The sequence below is a fragment of the Eptatretus burgeri genome, chromosome 16 (genome assembly GCF_056783735.1).
Source record: "Eptatretus burgeri isolate ZD-2024b chromosome 16, Ebu_testis_v1, whole genome shotgun sequence".
Classification (NCBI taxonomy): Eukaryota; Metazoa; Chordata; class Myxini; order Myxiniformes; family Myxinidae; genus Eptatretus; species Eptatretus burgeri.
Window position 1 is genome coordinate 18067220 of NC_140976.1, and position 20397 is coordinate 18087616.

Genomic DNA, 20397 nt, shown 5'->3' on the forward strand with positions numbered 1-20397 from the left:
ATCAAATGGAAGATAATATAATGGACTGCTGCGGAAAAGTGTGATAAACTGAGTGTACGTAGCGTTTTTGTTCTTTACCCAGCATTTCTATTTAGCATCGGCCATGATCTGATCGCCACCACTTTAGTAATCAATCGGTAACTTTCTATGTTATGTGTGTGATTCGTACAGGTACAGCTGTATCAGACATATGTACAGCCATAAGCAGGCCAAACAATAATATATATTTAGCTTCTCTGTGCCAAGCAGATATATGATCTGCAGAATCAGATAAAACTATGAAATGATGTTTAATCTTCATGACCATGGTGCATAGTTTGACAATAATTACAAACAACTTTCGCATTGTAATGGGCAGTTATTTGCGGATGCATGCTCTCCCAGTGTTAGCGCGGGCCGGGCATGCAGGCGTGGCGGGTACAAACATTCAGATCAAATTAATGTGACAATTACACTTTGCATGACGCATGACGATTACACGTTCGACATCGTAAGGTTCTGCAAGATAGAAACTGCATTAATTATAGTTTGACTTTTACTTTTGAGATTTGTCACTTATTATTTACCAGCACATTACCAAAAGGGTGATTGCATCAACCCTCCCCTCCCCCTCTTTACAGATGCAATTCTGACAACTATTCACCAAAAAAAAAAACTTCACACTCCCCCTCCCAACTCTGTCCCATGTTTGCTTTACTCCCCAAACCCAAGTCCTGGAAGGGGGTTAGCTCGTGAAGATGTGATAGAATCTTAAACGTTTAAAATGCCTTTGTCATGACAACCCCTGACTTAACATTGCCATTGTATTCCATAACAAATTGGTGGAGTAAACGTAAGACATGATCATGTGATAGATATTAATTATATACAAGGAACTTGGACACAAAAGGAGGCCATTTGACCCACTATGCCTGTGCTTTCTCCACACTCCATTTTTAGACTGATTAAAATATTAGATCAAGGTCTTGGAATTCCCAGGCATACTCATAGCAAGTACCAATCCAGGGGTGTGTTCTTTGGCTGAAAACCAACCCAGGGGGTGTGTTCCATTACCAATCAGCTTGCTATCGCTTGCGAAGCTACCGTTCCGTATCAATGGCTTGGTTGGAGTGCTTGCTTGAGTGCTTACACCACTTGGTGCGTGCTCTACAAGCTGATTGGTAGTAGAACATACTGTCTCGGACATGTGGTCACCATTCCATTGCGAGGTGTTACAGATTCGGGCAAGGACTTGTAATTTCGGCAGAGTACCGGCACACACTAGTTTACTGTGATAGACCGGAGGCACTTTCACGTCCACCAGCAAATTCTTCATGGATGTAATGTTCTTCGAAAGGATGGCATACTCATCGTTAGGCACCAGCATGGCAGTTTATAGTCCACTCACGAATCAAACTCAGAATATATGGTGATTATGCTATTTCTGACATATTCTCCGAGCCCTTCTGATATATAAAGCTGAGTTTGTGTCTGTGGGTCTGTCTCTGATTGTCTGCCTGGCTGTAGGTCATTAGCGCCGCCCATTCTACAGGCCCAGCTCTACAGCGGTCCAGAAATCGCCACCATCTTTTTCTCTCCACATAGCTCAGATTGTTCTAAAGCCCTCATATACATTTGAAGACTGAACAACGCATCTTCTATCATTACATGGAGATACCGTTTTGAGGGGGAAAAAAGTAACATTTTGATTACAACTCAAACAAGGTAATACATGTTTCATCTGCAGCGATCATGGCAGCTGTCTAATAAACCACCTAATGAAGGTATGTTAATTCTCATGTTATGCAGAGGAAAGAAAATCGTGATATTTCATTTTTAAAAAACATTGTGGGATGTCAAACGCAGTTACTTATAACTCAATGTTTGCTTTCCAGAATTTGAAATGACTCTTACAAGCAAAACTATCCCACGTTTGCTTCCGTGTAAAGTATGAAAAAAGACATCCCTACACATGATGTCATCACGCAGCGATGTCTGCAACAGCAGGAATGCACTAATAATTGAAGCCTTTAAAAAAAAAAAAATAACATCCTATAACTCATGGAAAAATGATTTGATAGAGGATAGCGGATAGAAAGTTTATTTGCTGATTACTATGAGAGGGAGAAGGAGGAGAAGAAAAGGAAGAAGAAGAATATGAATAACATGCAAACATGACAGTTTTGTGCGAGGTGTCTCACTGTCACCTAATCTAATATATAAAGCTGAGTTCATGTCTGTGCGTGGATGTGTGGGTCTGTGGGTGGATGCATGGGTCTGAACAAGGTACATTTTCTTTCCAACGAAAATAATCATGGTTAATATTTAAAGACTTTAATTTTTAAAAAATGTCCTTTTGTCAGTGTTTTGTATGTACTGTATGCTGTTGAGATGTCCAGTGGTGTGTTGTTACCAAGCAGCTAGCTCGCGCTTGCCAAGCCAGTCGTTTCTTATCAACGGTTTGTGATGGAGTGCTTGCTTTAGTGCTCAAGCCACTTGGTAACTGAACACACCCCAGATTCATGACATGGCGATGAGGATAAACATCTTTAGCATCATTATTTCAGCCATATCGATTAATTCGTCCTTCATGGGGTGAGGTAGGAGGAGGCAGGGGAAGGGATGGAGCAGGAGGAGGGACCTGACATTGCCCAGCAATTCCAGGTACCCCTGCTCGTTGATTATATCGGCAAGATGTAATTATTAGATACGAGCAGGGTTACCCGGCATTGCCTGGATTGTGGAGGGAGGGTATTGAGAAGTGGGAGAAGCAGGAGAGCTGGCAGGGCTGAGAATTGTCCTGGAGGGTGTTATGGTTCTTCGGGGTCTTTTAAGGCTCAGTTGATGGATGAAAATACCATTAGGACAATCATCGGATCAGACTTGGGCTGTGTGCCAAACTTGGAGGTTGTCGGTCCAGCAGTCCTTGTAAAAAACGCGAACAGACAGATAGACAGACATCCAATGAATTTTATTTAGTCGATATTTATTAAATATATCCATCTTCAACGGACGGGAATGGCATGGTGATTGCGAATGGGAATGTACTGCACACCACTTACCGTAGCAGATAGCTTTGGCTTACCGCAGCACAAAAAGTGTGAACATATTATTTATTTTGTTAGGTTCCAATTGTGTGTGGAGTCAGGCCAGCTTTGCAGTGAGCCAATGGGTGGAAGACACAGCTCGGCCAATTAGGAATGCTGGCTTTTGGCCTTGTTATATGTCACGTGATATCTGTTCACCAACTCCCCTCCCCCTCCTCCCCCCCCATTCCTCACTCCCACTTTGCGCTTCCCCCTCCCCCTCTCATCGTTCCCCCACCCCTCCTCGCTCCCCTTCCCTCCTCTCTCTTACTCTCTCCCCCTCTTTTTCCTCCTCCCCTTCCTCCACCCACCCTCATTCTCCCCTCCTATCTCTCCCGTCCCTCCTGTCTTCCCCGACTCTTCCCCTTTCTCACCCCCTTCTCGCTTCCCCCTGCCTCTCTTCCTCCCACTCCCCCTTTGCTCTCTCCTTGTTCCAACTCCCTCCTCATTCTCCCCCTAACCCCTTCTCACTGTCTCCTCTCTCCTTACTCCCCCCTCTCTCTTTCTTTCCCCACTCTTTCTCTCTCCTCTCCCTCTCTCAGTATTCCCATTAGCGAAGTGACGGATGGTATTTGCTGGTAATATATACAATCTTCCTATGTTTGATGAAGTGGATTGGTAAAGAGCTTTCTATTTTTGATAAAGTGGATTGTGGTTGCATTCTGAAAGCCACTAAATAACTTGAGTAAATCAATAATGAGTGATCAGAATGAGCTCTTTATTTAACAGTTTATAGCTATCGTAATTTTAAATGCAAAATATGTCAAAAGTTATAAAATAAAACTGTTATTTACATTCTAATTTTGCTTGGCAATTCTAAGAGATGGAGTTTATAATTCCATCTCAAAGACAAACATTAAGGGGTGGATCTGAGACTTGTTCACCAAAGTGGAAAATAAATAGTGCTTGTTATATTCTTGTAGCTGTTCCCACGTTGCACATCCTGAACCACAGGGTGAGTTCAAATTTTCATCATGTTAAGGTTGCATTTCCCCCATTTTGATCCGTTGATTGAACTTGTATTGTTATGAATCTGGAAGCCATTTGCACACAGATAGACAGCAGCCCCCACAGTTCAGTTATTTCGATAAGTATGTGCTTATAGTTAGAATCCATCCCCGATGTCTAATGGGAATTTTGTGTGTGCGCTGTGAGTTATTTTATAGTCAGGTTTTATACATCTACTACAACAACAACAACAACAACAACAACAACAACAACAACGGCACGGTACCTCACTCAACCCGGTCGCCATTGCCCACGTGCTTTTGGCTGAAGGCGTGGGCGGAGCCTCCATCACCTCAGATCGAGGCTCGACCCCGAGGAAAGGCATGGAACGTTTCCTCCAGCCAATGAGCGAAGGGCGAGCATCGCACGCGTGCCCCAGCCAATGGGAGGCCAGCGTGCCGAAGCTACTACGGAGCCTCTTCGGGGGGCGGGTCCTCAAGACGCCTCGGCACACCCTCCGGGACGCCTCATCCAATCAGGAGGCTGACCACCTCAGGGGTGGCCCCGCCCAGCCAGATGGGATGTTCGCCCCTCGTCCAATCCGGAGGCGAGTTCCCCAGAGCGTTCCCTCGACTCGCGGGGGAGGGGAAGGATAAGAGTAGGTGGTGAGCCGTCGAGAGAGGTGAAGAAGCCTCGTCTTGCCTGCTGGCATTCTCGTCTACCCGCGGGTGCTCGTCTCGTCTGGTCCGTTCCTGTGCTGGCTGGCGTCCATTGCGTCGTTCCTGGTCCCTGGTGCTTGGTGCTGTGTTGTAGCGGCGGGTTCGAGTCCCACCACCGGACAAGCTCGACCAGACCACATGAGGCGGACAGGTGCAAGAATAGGCTCCTGCTCTCAGCTCGCCTTTCCCTCCTGGGCTGAAGGGCCAAATAAAGGCCGTGGCCACCATTTCTTTGGGTGTGCGTGTGTGTGCATGTGGCGACAGTCTGTTAAGTGGAACTGCGAAGTGCTTTTCGCTCACTGTACATTGCCTGCATTTCTTTAATTCGGATAACTCTGCCCTTGTGTGTGCTCCCTCCCCAATTATTGTTTATAAATAACCCCCCCATGTTAAATGTTCCAGCTCGTTTTCTGTGCTTTCTCCCATTGACCCAGCATGGTGCGTATTCAGAATTAGTGAGGCCGTCGGTGCCATAAATCGTTCATTTGGTCCGGCGCAGCTTTGGTAACTTCCACTCGGTAACACCGGATCTGAGTTGGGAACAACGACTCGGTTCGGGCAAAGTCGGCCGAGGATGTGGTTTCCCCGGTAGCTAGACCGCATGGTTATTTAGGTATATTGGAGATCGAGACAATTAATCCTATGCCACGCAAACGAAATATTGGCATCCACGATCCGCTAAGGGACCCGTGACTTTTCGGAGTTGTCCGAGGGCCACGACCTAAATTCCTGGTGTTCGGTGGGAGACAGCTCTACTGCTCCACCTTGTGGTCGTTTATCGCCACCGAACCCCGGCCCACAACAATATTACTCACGAGATAGTCATAATCTGCGAGAGACAAAAATTCTGTATCTGGTCTGGGTTTATTTTTTGACTCGGCGATTAAAAACAGCACAGTATAAGTCATGTTGCACGCTTTTAATAGATGATGAAGAATGCATGCCTCACTGGGTGGACAAAACGCTGCTGTGAAGCATAAAATCAGTTTTCAGAAAACCTAAATTCCGTCTCTCTGAGCCTCTAACCCTGACTGTTCTAAGGGAGCGGGGCCAAGCAAGCCTCATCTTGCTAAGTGTCTCCACCCTTTTTCTCGGCGATGCCGTGGGCAGTATTTTTCACTACCAGAGCCACGAAAAAAAAAACCCAGAAATTTTAAAAAGGTTTTTTTCATTGAATGTTTTGGATTGATTTTGGCAATCTCATCTGTATGTCGATGGCTTTCGAACATAGGGCCTTGGATCTGTGTTAATCTTGCCAGGACAAAGCAATCTTTCTTTAAATCCATCTTTTCCAGCAATATTCATTGTTGAATATTTGTAATAACCAGGGTGCCTGATGCAGAGGTCGGACTCTGTATAAACATGCAACAATTAAAATATGCACCGTTACACTGACCACTCACTATACATCATCCGTAAACAAAAAAAGTTTACAATTTCCTCCCATTCACTGTATATTGTCTGTAAACAACAAAAATCCACAGAAAAAACCTTTATATTCCTCCCACCAAAAAAATTAAACTGGTAATGTCGCCTTTTTGCTTTCATTCCCATGCTGATTGCCATAAGGTTCTGCCCTTGTTTGCATTTCTTCACTGTGGGACAAAAGGAGGAATTGATACTCTGTAATGAGTACTCCACAAAAAGCTTGCACTTTGTGTTTTTAAAGCATTTTTTTCTAAATTTGACTTTTTGAAAGAACACATTATTATCTTTGGGGTTTTCTCACTCTTGGTGCACACTTTGCATGCTTTCTCCCCATAAATTTTGCAAATGCTGTTCATTCTCCGTTTTAATTGTACATTTATTTCGAGCACACAAATTCAATCATAATGTTGGTTGTTTTTTTTTCTCGCTGCATTGCAATTATTCTGGTTATCATCGAAATTTGAGACTTGATCGTTACTGATTTGTACTGCCTACCTTTTACAGCATTCTATTCTAATTGCCTCCGCACTTGTTCTTTGAATGTACAAATTATTGTACCATTTGCTTTCATTTTTAAAATAAATGCTCTCGGATCCTTTGTGAAAATAATGATGGTTTGCTTTGATTTACACTCGACCACTTTGTTATGCACATGTCATATCATTGCATATCCTTGGCTGATCTCACCACTGCAAAGTTGGACGCAGAGACAAGACAAAACATGGTCCAGTGACTCTTTCTCTCATGGTGCTTTAGAGTTAATGCAATAGTGCAATCCTTCTGGATAGTGGAGCCTGTATTCAAAAGTCTGAATTTCCATGGTTCACAACACACAGCAGTTGTAGAACACTTACTCCAGCCTTGATTTTGGCCAATGTTTATTTCTCTCCAGCAGAATTGACAAGCCACGTGTTTCTGGTACGGTTTAATCTGAAGATCCAGAGCTCACCGCCACCTTGCAGGCGTTCCTTCAGATTCCAAACCTTCTTCCAGGTAAGTTTGTCAGTTTTTTGAGTGCACATTGAAATTCTACACTATTTTTTTCTCCTTCCCTCTTAAGTGTCTGCCTTTTGGATGGTTCAACCCAATTGCTGATGATAACCCTTCATACTCCTTTTTGCAAATGGCCCAACCTGCAGAGCTATGTCGAGCTGAAAATTGAGATCAGAAACCCCACAGATACTCCATTGACTTTCCAAGTGTCTCCTGAAGGTGAAGGATTGAGTGGTGAAAGGCAGATGATCCTTGGACCCAGTGAGACCCTTCCCTACACCCTGCTGTTTCACCCGACGCACATAGGGGAGAGCGCTGGCAGGTATAATGCATTGCACGTCGGGCCCCTTGTGGCAACTCAATTTTCCGCCAGTGCGATTGCATTGCAGATTTCATTTTAAAATTGCTGCATGGATTCTTTATGACTTTAAATTGCAAGTCATTGACATAATTCTCATTATGGGAATAATTTTTATCTATGCCATAATCTCTGGAGCAAAACGTATTTATATGGAAAGGCTTTGCGTTTTTTGATCCTTGCCAGGTGGTTATGCTTTTAAGTGATTTTCTCCTTTTACTCTTGGATGTCTTTCGAAGGTGTTTTTCTTTCTTCTTTTCTGATAATTTTTCTTTCTCTTATGATGCTTTCTAAGAATGTTTCATGAATATGCACCAGCACACGGCCATAAAAAGCATGGCCAAATGCCCCTTCTGACGTGATTGCATCCCCGTTACTCAGTGTCGTTTTTGAGTCAGATGTTAGGGGAGAGTTCTGGTTTGGACTGACCTTGATCTGTTGCGTTTCCAATGCTGTTACCTTGCCGACTCTACACTACCCGCTTGGCAAGTAAGTTTGAAGCTTAATGTGCCATTCATTTATCACACGTTGGCCTTGGCTTTGGTTGCTCTTCGGATCGAAATTAGACAGATACGGAGCTCATTAAGTGGATAAAAAAATTGAGCAAAACCGCTTTCTTGAACATGGAGGAAATTTGACAATGGATTGTAAACTTTACTGCAAATGCTTGACAAATGTTGAAATGTTATGTGTCATTGTTCAGGGAAACCTTCAATGCTCAAAAAGGAACAGAACAGAAGTCGACAAAGTTGAGATTACCTTGCAATGAAAAAAATTGTAAAACTTGTTATGGCAAATTGCCTTAGATCAGAGGAAGCAAACTTAAAGTTGGTTTACGTACTGCAGTTTGTAAGGAATAACTTTGAATTGTTGACAGCCCAAAAGTAGAACCTGTGAAAGAGGAGAGAAAGGGCATTGAATTGTTTGCAGAGATTTGACACAGAATCTCAAACCTCTGATCTTGCTCAGACATTTTGAATGTTTTGTTCCGTGCAACACTAACAACATTTTGGACTCAATTTGTTTGTTTTTCACCAAGAATGACATCCATTGTACTAATTTTGTGGAGCCACAGTTCACACACTCTCTCGGGGCCAAAATAAATACCTGTGAGATTATAATGAGAATGTGAAAAAGAAAAGGCCGACAAGCCTCAAAGAATTAAGCACTGGCTGCATTGTAATTTTCTTATGTTTTTTTGAATTGGCTTCATAAAAAAATGCAGCACTGCAATAAGAATAGGCTGTAATCTTCTTCACATATTGTGCATGCATGCGTGTATGTATACATACAGTGGCCTGCAAAAGTATTTACCCCTAACAATAATGCCAGATGTAGATGAATTATGAATTATGGAGAAACGCTTTTAACAAAATAACTTTTTTATTCATAACTGAATTGCTCAAACTAAACACTGTTAAACTTGAAGCAAGTTACATGTCAGGAATACCTGCAAAAACATGTATAAATTAAAATTCACTGGATGTAAATGTATTCAACACCTGAGGTCAGTCCTTCATGGATGCCTTTTTTGAAGCAATGACTGCTATGAATCTGTTTGGAGAGGCCTCTACCAACTTCATAGAGTGAGATGGGGAAATCTTTGTCCATTCTTCACATGAAAATTTCTCTAGTTCTGCCAAGTTTGATGGGGATCGTCGATGGACTGCAATCTTCAAGTCTCACCATCAATGTTAAATTTGATTCAAGTCACGACTTTGACTGGGCCCCTCAAGAACATTTATTTTCTTCTTATTCAGATACTCCAGTGTGGCTTTAGCTTTGTGCTTCGTGTCACTGCCTGCTGAAATGTGAATCTCTGACCCAGATTGAGATTTATGGCTGACTTGAGCAGGTTTTCATCAAGGATTCTCCTCTACTTTGCACCATGCATTATCCCTTCTTTCCTGACAAGCTTGCCAGTCCCGATGATGAAATGCAGCCCCATAATATGATGCTGCCACCACCATGCTTGACAGTAGGGATGGTGTTGACGGGGTGATGTGCAGTGTTCGGCTTGTGTCAGACTTAACGCTTTGAATTTAAACAAAAAAGTTCCATATTTGTCTCCTCTCACCACAAATCTTTTATCCACATGCTTGCAGCATCATTAACATGCTTTTTCACAAAATCTATATGAGCTTTTAAATGCAGCTTTTTCAGAAATGGCTTCTTTATTGCCACCTGTCAATAGAGGTGAGCTTTGTGAAGAAAACGGGATATTGTTGATTGACGAACACTGACCCCCATCTTGGACATAGAGCCTTGCAGATCTTTCAAAGTCATTGTTGGATTTACAGTGACATCCCAAACCAGTTTCCTGATTGCCCGGCTGCTGAGTTTGGGTGGGCAACCTGATCTGGGTAGAGTCTGAGTGATATGATATGTTTTCGACTTCTTAATGATGGATTTCACCGTGCGCAAAGGGCTAATGAGTGACTGAAATCTTCTTATAACCCTCTCCTGAATGGTGCTTCTCCATCACTTTATTTCTGACTTCTTTGGAAAATGCCTTGATCTTCTTGTTTGCTTTGTTGGTTGACCAAGTGAGTTGCACCTTAAAACTTCTTAGATCAGTGGGGGAGATTTTTTTTAAGTTAAACCACTGATTACAAACAGGTGAAACATATTACATTCATTTTGCAACCTTTCAAACATTTATTTTGCAATTTTGAAACGTGTATATATATATATATATATATATATATATATATATATATATATATATATATATATATATATATATATATTGTTATGGCCATGGGTACCAAGTGTATTATGAGTGAGTTAATCCCTGTATCTCCTCGGAAGAACCGAACCTGGGGCCACCGCTCACAATTAACTTATTGGTACGGTGGGTTGCTGTGAGGACCTGTGAGGTGTTGTAAGGTGCTGTAAGTCTGTCACCAGTGATCAGAGCTGCACGGCTACAAAGCCGTCACCAACTGTCACAAACTGTCAGAAAAACGGTCCTCCTGTCCTTTTTATAGGCGGCCAGTCTTGGCAGAGCCTCAAGCAGACTTCAGTCAAATCCACCTTGTCTATTGGTACATCGCCGCACATGACCAACCTCCAATCTCGTGATCATTCCTTCCTTACCAGAGCGCGATGCAACCCCAAATCAGCACAGACCTGGCTTACGATGCCATGTTTGTGGTACTGGACGTATGGCAGAAAGCAGCCATTTGCCAGAATTATCAAGTGAAAACGTAAAGCGCTCATAAAACGTCAACAACCATCACCTCTCCGTTCAGCCCAACATGAACAAGAGCTAGCCAGCATCCACAGAGCTGCCAAACGGGGCATCAAATGTCGATGGAAAAAGGCGGACACCAACGTCGGTGAAAGCGGTGGATGTCGAACATCAATGAAAGATAGGTGCATGAGGTAAATGATCCACAGCCATATTTGACCGTCAGAATAACTGCTCAGGAAAAGCCCATGGTGTGCTTCATCAAATGTCCTGTAAGTCCAAGGTGTAAATAAATTGTCCACCTCCAAGCCAATGTGTCCTGATGGAAAGGAGGTTGACAAGCCTCCGTTGGGCTAATGGCTATCTCACATGCATGAATGCATCTGTCGTAAAGAGAAAAAGGCCATCCCATAAGAAAGGGAATCTATTCCATACCCTTCTCAACGCATCAAAGTTAGAATCCCCACAGACACGGGGATAGGTCTATCCTGGGCATACATTTCGGGAAATAGGCCTGGTGTTGGCTTAGTGGTTAGGGTGGTGGCTTGGGATCCTAGGGTCCTGAGTTCAAGACCCGTTGGCCACTGAATTAATATACACCAGGAGGTTGACTCTGCCTGTCATCCTTCCGAGGTTGGCAAAATGAGTACCAGTGTCCTGGTAAGGGGGACACTGCATCAGCAGCATTGCCATGTCCCAACCAATGATGCAACCAGTAGCCATAGGCTGCACTCGATCGAGAGAATTTTGGGAAATAACTGTTTGAGGACCTAAATGTTTGTATGCATTCGTCAGCCCCGATTCTGAAATCCATATATATATATATATATATATATATATATATATATATATATATATATATATATATATATATATATATATATATATATATATATATATATATATATATATATATATATCTTCTTCCTCTTTCGGCTTGCTCCCATTAGGGGTCTCCACAGCGGATCAACCGTCTCCATTTCGCTCTATCCTCCACATCTTCCATTGACACTCCAACCACCCGCATGTCCGCCCTCACCGTATCCATAAACCTCTTCTTTGGCCTTCCTCTTCTCCTCCTGCCTGGCGGCTCCATCTTCAACATCCTTCTCCCGATATACTCCGCTTCCCTCCTGTGCACATGTCCAAACCATCTCAATCTCGCCTCTCTCACTTTGTCTCCAAACCGTCCTACCTGCGCTGTCCCTCTAATGTACTCATTTCTTATCCTATCCATCCTCGTCACTCCCAACGAGAATCGCAGCATCTTTAACTCTGCCACCTCCAGCCCCGCTTCCTGTCTTTTTGTTAGTGCCACTGCCTCCAAACCATACAACATAGCTGGTCTCACCAGGGCCGGATTTAGGGCAGGGCCCACAGGGCCACGGCCCGGGCCCCGCGCCTCCCAGGGGCCCCGCGCAAACGCAGAGATTACAAGAAATTCTGCTATTTTCCCCCTTTTGTTTGTTTGTGAAAAAAATCTAGTTCGTTTGTGTAAATGGTTAGTGAATCATGAAACAAATACTCAATATCCCTGTTAATTTGGCATCTGTTTGGTTATGTTTGTCATTTATTTTACATCTTTGAACTTCCTTTACTGATCATAAGAGCGCAATCTTAAGGTCTACCACAGAAATAGGTCACACGAAAAAAAGTGAGGGTTTTCCCAATCCCAGCAGGCTATGGCCGTCTCGATTTCATTTTTGCAAAATGACACGCCCGCCCTGAATCTATGTTTGCTCTGTACTGCGCAGGCGTAAAAGAAGATAAAAGATTCTGTATGTTTTTAACATCTCGCAAATATATTGTAGCTGTTACCACAAAGTGTTCAATAATGCAATCATATCTGCAAAAACGACAAAAAAAAAAACTTTCTACATTGAGATTTGAGAGGATAACATCACATTTTGGTTTTGCGATTGTTTTCTCTGTTCCGTTGTTTTCATCCATAGTGGTGTTTCTTGTATATAAACTTTTGTTACTAGTAGTTTCTGAAATACATGTTTTTACTCATAAACCATGGTTTTTTTTCTTTTGCCCAGCCTAGGTTGGTGCATTTATATATGAATACTCTTATAAGCATATATGAAGTAAAAATGGCTGCGGCCCTGAGAGGGCCCCGTGTACTTTGAGGGCCCAGGGCCCCGCAACACATAAATCCGGCCCTGGGTCTCACTACCGTCTTATATTCTTTCCCCTTCACTCTTGCAGCTACTCTTCTGTCACAAATCACTCCTGCAACTCTTCTCCACCCACTCCATCCTGCCTGCACTCTCTTTTTCACTTCTCTCCCACACTCTCCGTTACTTTGGACAGTTGATCCCAAGTATTTAAACCCATCCCCCTTCCCCACCTCAACTCCTTGCAACCGCACCATACCACCACCCTCCCTCTCATTTACGCACATGTACTCCGTCTTACCCCGACTGACTATCATTCCCCTTCTCTCCAGTGCGTACCTCCACCTCTTGAGGCTCACCTCAGCCTGCTCCCTACTCTCCCTACAGATCATGATGTCATCCGCGAACATCATAGTCCATGGGGACTCCAATTTGATCTCGTCCGTCAACCTGTCCATCACCATTGCAAACAGGAAAGGGCTCAGAGTCGATCCTTAGTGCAATCCCACTTTTACCTTAAACCGGTCCGTCATTCCTACCGCACACCTCACCGCTGTCACACTGTCCTCGTAATATCCTTCACGATCCTCACATACTTCTCCACCACTCCCGACTTCCTCATACTTCCTCATACTTCCTCATACGTAACAATATATATATATATATATATATATATATATATATATATATATATATATATATATATATATATATATATTGTTATGGCTGTGGAAATTCGCATTACACCATAAAGGACCCTCAGGTGAGATATCTTCATAGGTACATGTGTAGTTCGCCCAAACCTGTTGTTTTGAGGAAATTTATGTGATCCATTCGGGCTGTGATCCTCCAGTTAGCCATTTTTCTGTTCTATCTTTTATTTCAAACACACAGCATCTCAACAACCATGCCATCCCCATCACAGCGCCAACCACACTGCAACCACGCCACCTCCACCATCTACGCAACTACATCTTCGCCACTACACCCACTTCCGAACGGCAAACAAAGGCGCCAAGGAGGGAACTGCAAGGATTCGCAGGTTTCCCCGCCTGTTTCTCCCGTTTGACTTCCCCGCGCTTTGGAGTGGAGGAGGGTGATGCAGGTCAAAGGTCAGAGGTCATGTGAAGGAGGGGTCTCATTATGGGGGAATAATTCTCTGGCCCAGAGCCAAAAACTGACTCCCCCGGCCCCCGCACGGGGCGGGGTGGAGGGAAAGCATGAGGGAACGCCCTTTTCGGGGACCCTCTCGAAGGAAGGTGGAGCCGAGAACAGGGCGGGGCAAAGGGTGGAGCCCGGCGCTATAAAAGACGGACACGGGCGGGCGCGCTAGTGCTTCCTCTTCCGCCTCTTCCTCTTCATCTTGGCTGGTGGTCTCGTTGGTCTTCAGTTGGTTTTTGTCGAGAGTTGGTCTTCGGGAAGAGGTCCCTCGCCCGCGCCTTGGCGAGCGGCCCTGTCACGAGGGTACGCATGGGAGACGCGGGAGCGCCGGTGGTGAGGTGGACCTGCGCATCCGGATGGCGAGTGCCGGAGAGGGTTCGCCGGCCGCGAGAGAGGTCGGGGCCAGGCGCGACCATGCTGGCGGTCGTGGGAGAAGGACTCACCAGCCATAGAAGGGAAGTCGCGACTTCTTTCTTTCTTTCCTTTGGGGTTTTTGTGTAAATGTCTGTGGGTGGCGCCAATCTGGCTCAAGTAGTATTGTTTTAAGTGTTGCCGTGTGTACGCGTATTCGGTTGTAGCTCTGCATCGTTTCTTTTGTTACATTTGCTTTTTGTGCATAATTGTATGGCTGTAAATACGTGCCTTCCGTGTTTGTCTGTGTGTGCGTGTGAATAAAATGCTTGCTTGTTGAACTGTTCCCGCTCTGCTTCGTCTCTTTTCCTTTTTATTGATCCTCCATCGTGCATCACGTAAGGGGTTCGTAGTGGGTGCAACATCCCAGTAATTAATCGGAACCGTCAAGGCCGACGATAACACCGCTCGGTTATCACTGCAGCACGGAATGGACCGCTTAAGCGGTTCGTTTCCGGAGTCGGCCTGTGGTGTGGTCCGATCGCCCGGTCGACCATTTGCGCAGGTACTTAGGTAGATCGAATTTGGCGAGCAACCCTATCCTGCGCGGGTGGGCAATTGGCACGATCGTGGTGAGGTTAAACCCCCACCCGTGACTAGCTCCGGCGTTGTTCCGAGAGGGTCACGACAGAATTGTCCATCCAGTGGGCGACGTGCCGCGATTCCAGTTACGCGGCTGTTCGCATGCCGGCGGGCGCGAATTCGCAATAATATATATGTGTGTGTGTGTGTCCAATATATATATATTACTTACGAAATCTAAAGATTTCGTAAGTATATTGATGCTTTCCGTTTTTGTTTGTTTGTTTGTTTGTTTGTTTGTGTGTTTGTGTGTTTGTTTGTTGGCACGATCACTCGAGAACGGAAGAAGCTACCAATGTCAAATTACACCACATGATTCAGGAGGCTGATGGCTAGTGCTGATTAGATTTTGGTCAAAATCGGTCAAAGGTCAAGGTCACAATGAGGTCAAACATCCAAAAAATGATAACTCGAGAACGGAAGAAGCTTCCAATGTCAAATTACACCACGTGATTCAGGAGGGTGGTGGCTAGCGCTGATTATATTTTGGTCAAAATCGGTCAAAGGTCAAGGTCACAGTGAGGTCAAACATCCAAAACATTCGATTTTTGATTGTTTGGTGCAGAATCATCGTAGAAACTTCTGGTTTGCGTCGCTACCTTCTCAAGAGACAGCTTTTATTAGACAAGGTCAGAGGTCAAGTTGACGATTTCGTAAGTACCAGTCTATGACTGCTTGTTTATTCATTGAGGCGATAAAACAGCTTTTTATGACAGAAACACCCTTTTCCCAGCTCACCTAAATGATCCATCATCTGCATAAAAAATGCTGCATTCACTACCAAGCACACCGAGCCCCAACACACACTGAGGATTATGTGAAACACAAAGGTGGAGTAATAAAGCTATGCTGACAAAAAGGAAATGAAGAAATTCTGCAGCACAGTGAAGATTGTGTATGGTCTTCAACCAAATGGTTCATAGCTCCTCAAAAGTGTAGATGGTGAAACTCACCTGACTGACAAGCACGAATACTAAATTGCTGGGCACAGCACTTTAGCAACTTGCTTATCCTGAATCCAGCATAGATGAGGATGGACTGGAACAACTAAGTCAACTGCCAATCAAACAGGTACTTGCTTAAGAACCAACACTGCTCAAAGGTTCTCTCCAGTGGAAAAGACGCTGGATCTGATGCCACCCCTGCCAAGATTTATAAGGCTGCATACTTGGCAATTGTGATAACAGCTTTTTAGAGATGTGGCATCTATGTGCGATCCTACAAGACCTCAAAGATGCATTCATCATCCACCTATTCAAACGGAAAGGTTCCAAGTCTGTATGTGACAACCACAGGGGTGTCTCATTTGTTGTGGCCTCTAAAAGATCCTGGTCAGAATATCTCTGGATCGCTTCATTCAGTACGTCCTTGAGGCTTTTGTTTCTGACAGTCAATGTGGATTTAGAAGTTGTTGTGGGACAACTGATATGATGTTCTCTGTCAAGCAGTTACAAGCAAAGAGCAAAGAACAGAACAGGGTGTTTGTTGACCAAACCAAATTAGCATTCGACACAGTAAGCAGAGAAGAACTTTGGAAGCTTCTGGGCACTGTAGGCTGTCCTCTTAAGTTCATCCACATGGTTTGCCAGTTTCATGATGGCATGGTGGTGAGAGTGATAATGAATACTTTGACCTGTTCTCAGTCTCCAATGGGGTGAAACAAAGCTGTGTCCTAGCATTCTCCCTCTTTAGTATTCTGTTTTCTGCCATGTGAACATATGCTTTCATGGACTGTGATAAAGGAGTCAACATATGCTTTCGTACAACTGGTAACCTGTTCAACCTCCGTTGACTAAGTGCCAAGACTAAGGTGTCATATGTGAGCTTCTCTTTGCCGATGACTGTACCTTAGCAACTCACACACATCAGGAAATGCAGCACATCACCAACCTCTTCTGAAGTACATGCAAGAAGTTTGGCCTTGCCATCAGCCTAAAGAAGATTGAAGTGATGTATCAACCAGCACCTGGCAAACCGTATACAACACCTGCTATCACTATTTATGATCATCTTCTGACTGTAGTGGCCAAATTCACCTATCTTTCAAGAGATGCTCTTATTAATGAGGAAGTGGCTTCAAGACGAGCCAATGATGTTTTTGGTCGTCTTCACAACAGTTTATGGAGCAAAAGAGGTGGCATCAAGACAGGCTAAAGGTGTGCAAAGCTGCAGTTTTGACATCACTATTGTATGCAGCAGAATCATGGACCACTGACAGCAGTCATATTCAGAAGCTTAACCACTTCCATCTGGCTTGCCTTCTAAAGATCCAAAGGATTCGCTGGCAGGATAAGGTTCCAGCCACAGAAATGCTAAATAGAGCTGGCATGCCAAGCATCGAGGCTATGATTATCAAAGTACACCTATGTTGGACTGGCTAGTTAGCGAGAATACCTGATGAAAGGATCCCAAAGAAGCTTTTCTACTCTGATCTGAAGCAAGGAAGATGCCATCAGGGATGTCAAAAGAAGCAATTTGCTGACTGTCTTCAAGTGAAAACCAAACACTCAGACCACCTTGACCCTAATCTATCTCTTAATACCCTATAAGATAGATATGATGTCTTTTTCGGATTTCCCAATTATAAAGTAGGTCAATTTGCGATTAACGGTCGAAATCTTCTTCTTCTTCTTCTTCTTCTTCTTCTTCTTCTTCTTCTTCAGATTAGCCGTGACATCACACCTGGAAGTAGACCGCCAGATTTGCACTGTCTCTGGGTGACTTCGCGGTACGATTTAACTCAAACGGTGAATAATTTTCGATTTTCCACAAGTATATCGAGTCCATGCGTGCTTTGTGCTTGTATGGTAATACAAACCGAGATGGTTTCATGCTACACCAATGGCCGAAAGACCCTAAGGTTGCCAGAAATTGGATGAGGTTTGTCCAAAATACCTGAGTGTGGACCAGGCCTGCAAAATGGTTGCGTTTGTGCTCGGAACATTTTACAGAGCACTGTTATGAAACCACAGAGAGGGCTAGATGTTGTGGTTATCTGCCACGATTGAGAGAGGATGCCATTCCCATGATTAAGCAGAAGAAACAGCCATCACTTGAAACTGCAACATCATCTCTACCGAGCCACTGCATATGGACCATTTGAGTGGTGAATCAAACACCTGATGTCGATGCCCGGCAGTTACCACAAGAGTACCTGAAAATATAAATTACCTATTGTCAACATAACCTTCTATAAATGAAATGAAGCACCATCTATTTATCGTGGAGAGAAAGTATGTATGCATGAATCATCATCTCTTCCTCCGAGAGGATTTGACCGAGGACGTTAACTTTCAGGGTCTCCTCTCAACCACCCCCTCAAAATCCCCCCTCAGTCATCATCCCAACAATACCCACCACAACCCCACATCCCTCCGCACCATAGTACCACTTCCCCCTCCACTGTGGTGGGACATCGACATCTCACGGACATGATAGTGGGACACGGCACGGACACAAATGGCGTCTGGGGAAAGTATGAAATGGGACGATCCCGTAACATACAAGAGTCCTGTTGAGCTTATGATGGTGGGACAAAGCATTCATCACCCGTTTTTCCCATGGTATCTGAGTGTGCTGGGCGATGATGGGTATTTCTGCTTGAGTAATATATAAACTGATGATTTATCAATTGATACAAAATCCCTCCCTTATAGACCACCAATTGAACGAAAAGCAAAACCTACTAAGCTGAAGTTAACATGCAGCTGACGTTTTGATCTTATTCGAATTAGCACTTCCATCTTCACTTCCACCTTTTTCCTCTGAATCGTTCGCACAATGCTTGAAATGATTCGGCTCCACAATTCCCCCCAAATCGTTTCCATCACTAATTTTGTCTCCAACCGTTTCTTCAAAATCCCACTGATCAGTTTCAACATACTGAGAATCTTCAGTTACTAATGACAGTGGAATCAGTATCAGAATCCAAGCTCGACATGCACTGTTTATCTATGTAAAGCCACCGTTTGGATCAAAGTGGGTTCAATGTGTGACGTCACTGGCGAAATAGAAAATCGACACTTTCGGGCATTTATCGACCCCAGGCAAAAATAGCATTCCATTCCTGTTGTAATTACCTGCAGACGACTGTAGTAGGACCTGTTATCAACTATAGTATATGAGAGTACAACTCTCATAAACTATAGTTATAACTGTAGCATTTTTGCCTGGGACAATGTGATTGGCAAAAAAAAAAAATCCAAAAATATTTTTCTTTTAAATTAGACCGTCAATGATTTTCAATTGTTCTCAGGTTAGAAAAAAAAAAGACTGCCTTTGGGTTACCCTTTAAGGCAATTCTGAAGAAATGTGCTCTATTAGCGTGGACACGTGGGAAAATGCATCTCCAGACAGACCAATGTGGCTCATAGCCACACATAAAGGTGCAGAGAACTTTGAGTTGCGTCACATCCAGCATGTTGTTAATAAGCGAACACAACGCAGACTCCAACAAAGTCAACCAACAGATCGAACCAGCATCCAGAGCAACACTTTTGGTTGATACCTACAAGTACAGATCAGACTCATCAGTCAGCAGAGAGTCCACCATAACACCAATGCAATATGGAAATAAAGGGTGACCGAGTTGGCTCAACAGACAAACAGAATATCTCTATCTCTTCTTCTTCTTCTTCTTTCGGCTGCTCCTGTTATGGTCTGCATAATGATTTGGCATAGGTTTTTACGCCGGATGCCCTTCCTGACGCAACCCTGGTCGCCTCTTACGACACAGGGATGTGGTACACCTATTCTAACCGGGGCATACACCGGGCCCAGTACACTGGTACTCACGTCGCCGACCTCAGAAGGAAGACAGGCTGAGTCAACCCCCTGGTGTGTATTAATTCAAGTGGCCAACGGGGCTTGAACTCAGGACCTTTTGGATTCCAAGCCACTACCCTAACGCCAACACCAGGCTATATTTCTATATATCGAAAACCAGTCAGTTGGCTTCAGGGAGTCGCATCAGACGGCTTTACCGGTCAGTCGACAACCAGTCAGTGAGTTGGCATCAGTCAATTGACGTTCTCTCTCTCTCTCTCTCTCTCTCTCTCTCTCTCTCTCTCTCTCTCTCTCTCTCTCTCTCTCTCTCTCTCTCTCTCTCTCTCTCTCTCTCTCTCTCTCTCTCTCTCTCTCTCTTTCTCTCTTTCTCTCTTTCTCTCTTTCTCTCTTTCTCTCTTTCTCTCTTTCTATTTCTCTTTCTCTCTCTCTTTCTCTCTTTCTTTCTTTCTCTCTTTCTCTCTCTCTCTCTTTTTCTCTCTTTTTCTCTCTTTCTCTCTCTTTCTCTCTCTTTCTCTCTCTCTCTCTCTCTCTCTCTCTCTTTCTCTCTCTTTCTCTCTCTTTCTCTCTCTTTCTCTCTCTTTCTCTCTCTTTCTCTCTCTTTCTCTCTCTTTCTCTCTCTTTTTCTCTCTCTCTT

General features: G+C 44.0%; 1 protein-coding gene across 1 annotated transcript in view; it reads left to right on the forward strand.

The window, feature by feature from the left end:
• The window catches only part of CFAP47 (cilia and flagella associated protein 47), a 181091-nt gene that overhangs the window by 122084 nt on the left and 38610 nt on the right, over nucleotides 1-20397 (forward strand). Inside the window, exons 10-12 of the mRNA XM_085860064.1 lie at nucleotides 7056-7153; nucleotides 7300-7475; nucleotides 7893-8000. Coding sequence (XP_085716190.1) covers nucleotides 7399-7475; nucleotides 7893-8000 — 185 coding nt within the window. The 5' untranslated portion in view covers nucleotides 7056-7153; nucleotides 7300-7398. The remainder of the gene's footprint in view (nucleotides 1-7055; nucleotides 7154-7299; nucleotides 7476-7892; nucleotides 8001-20397) is intronic.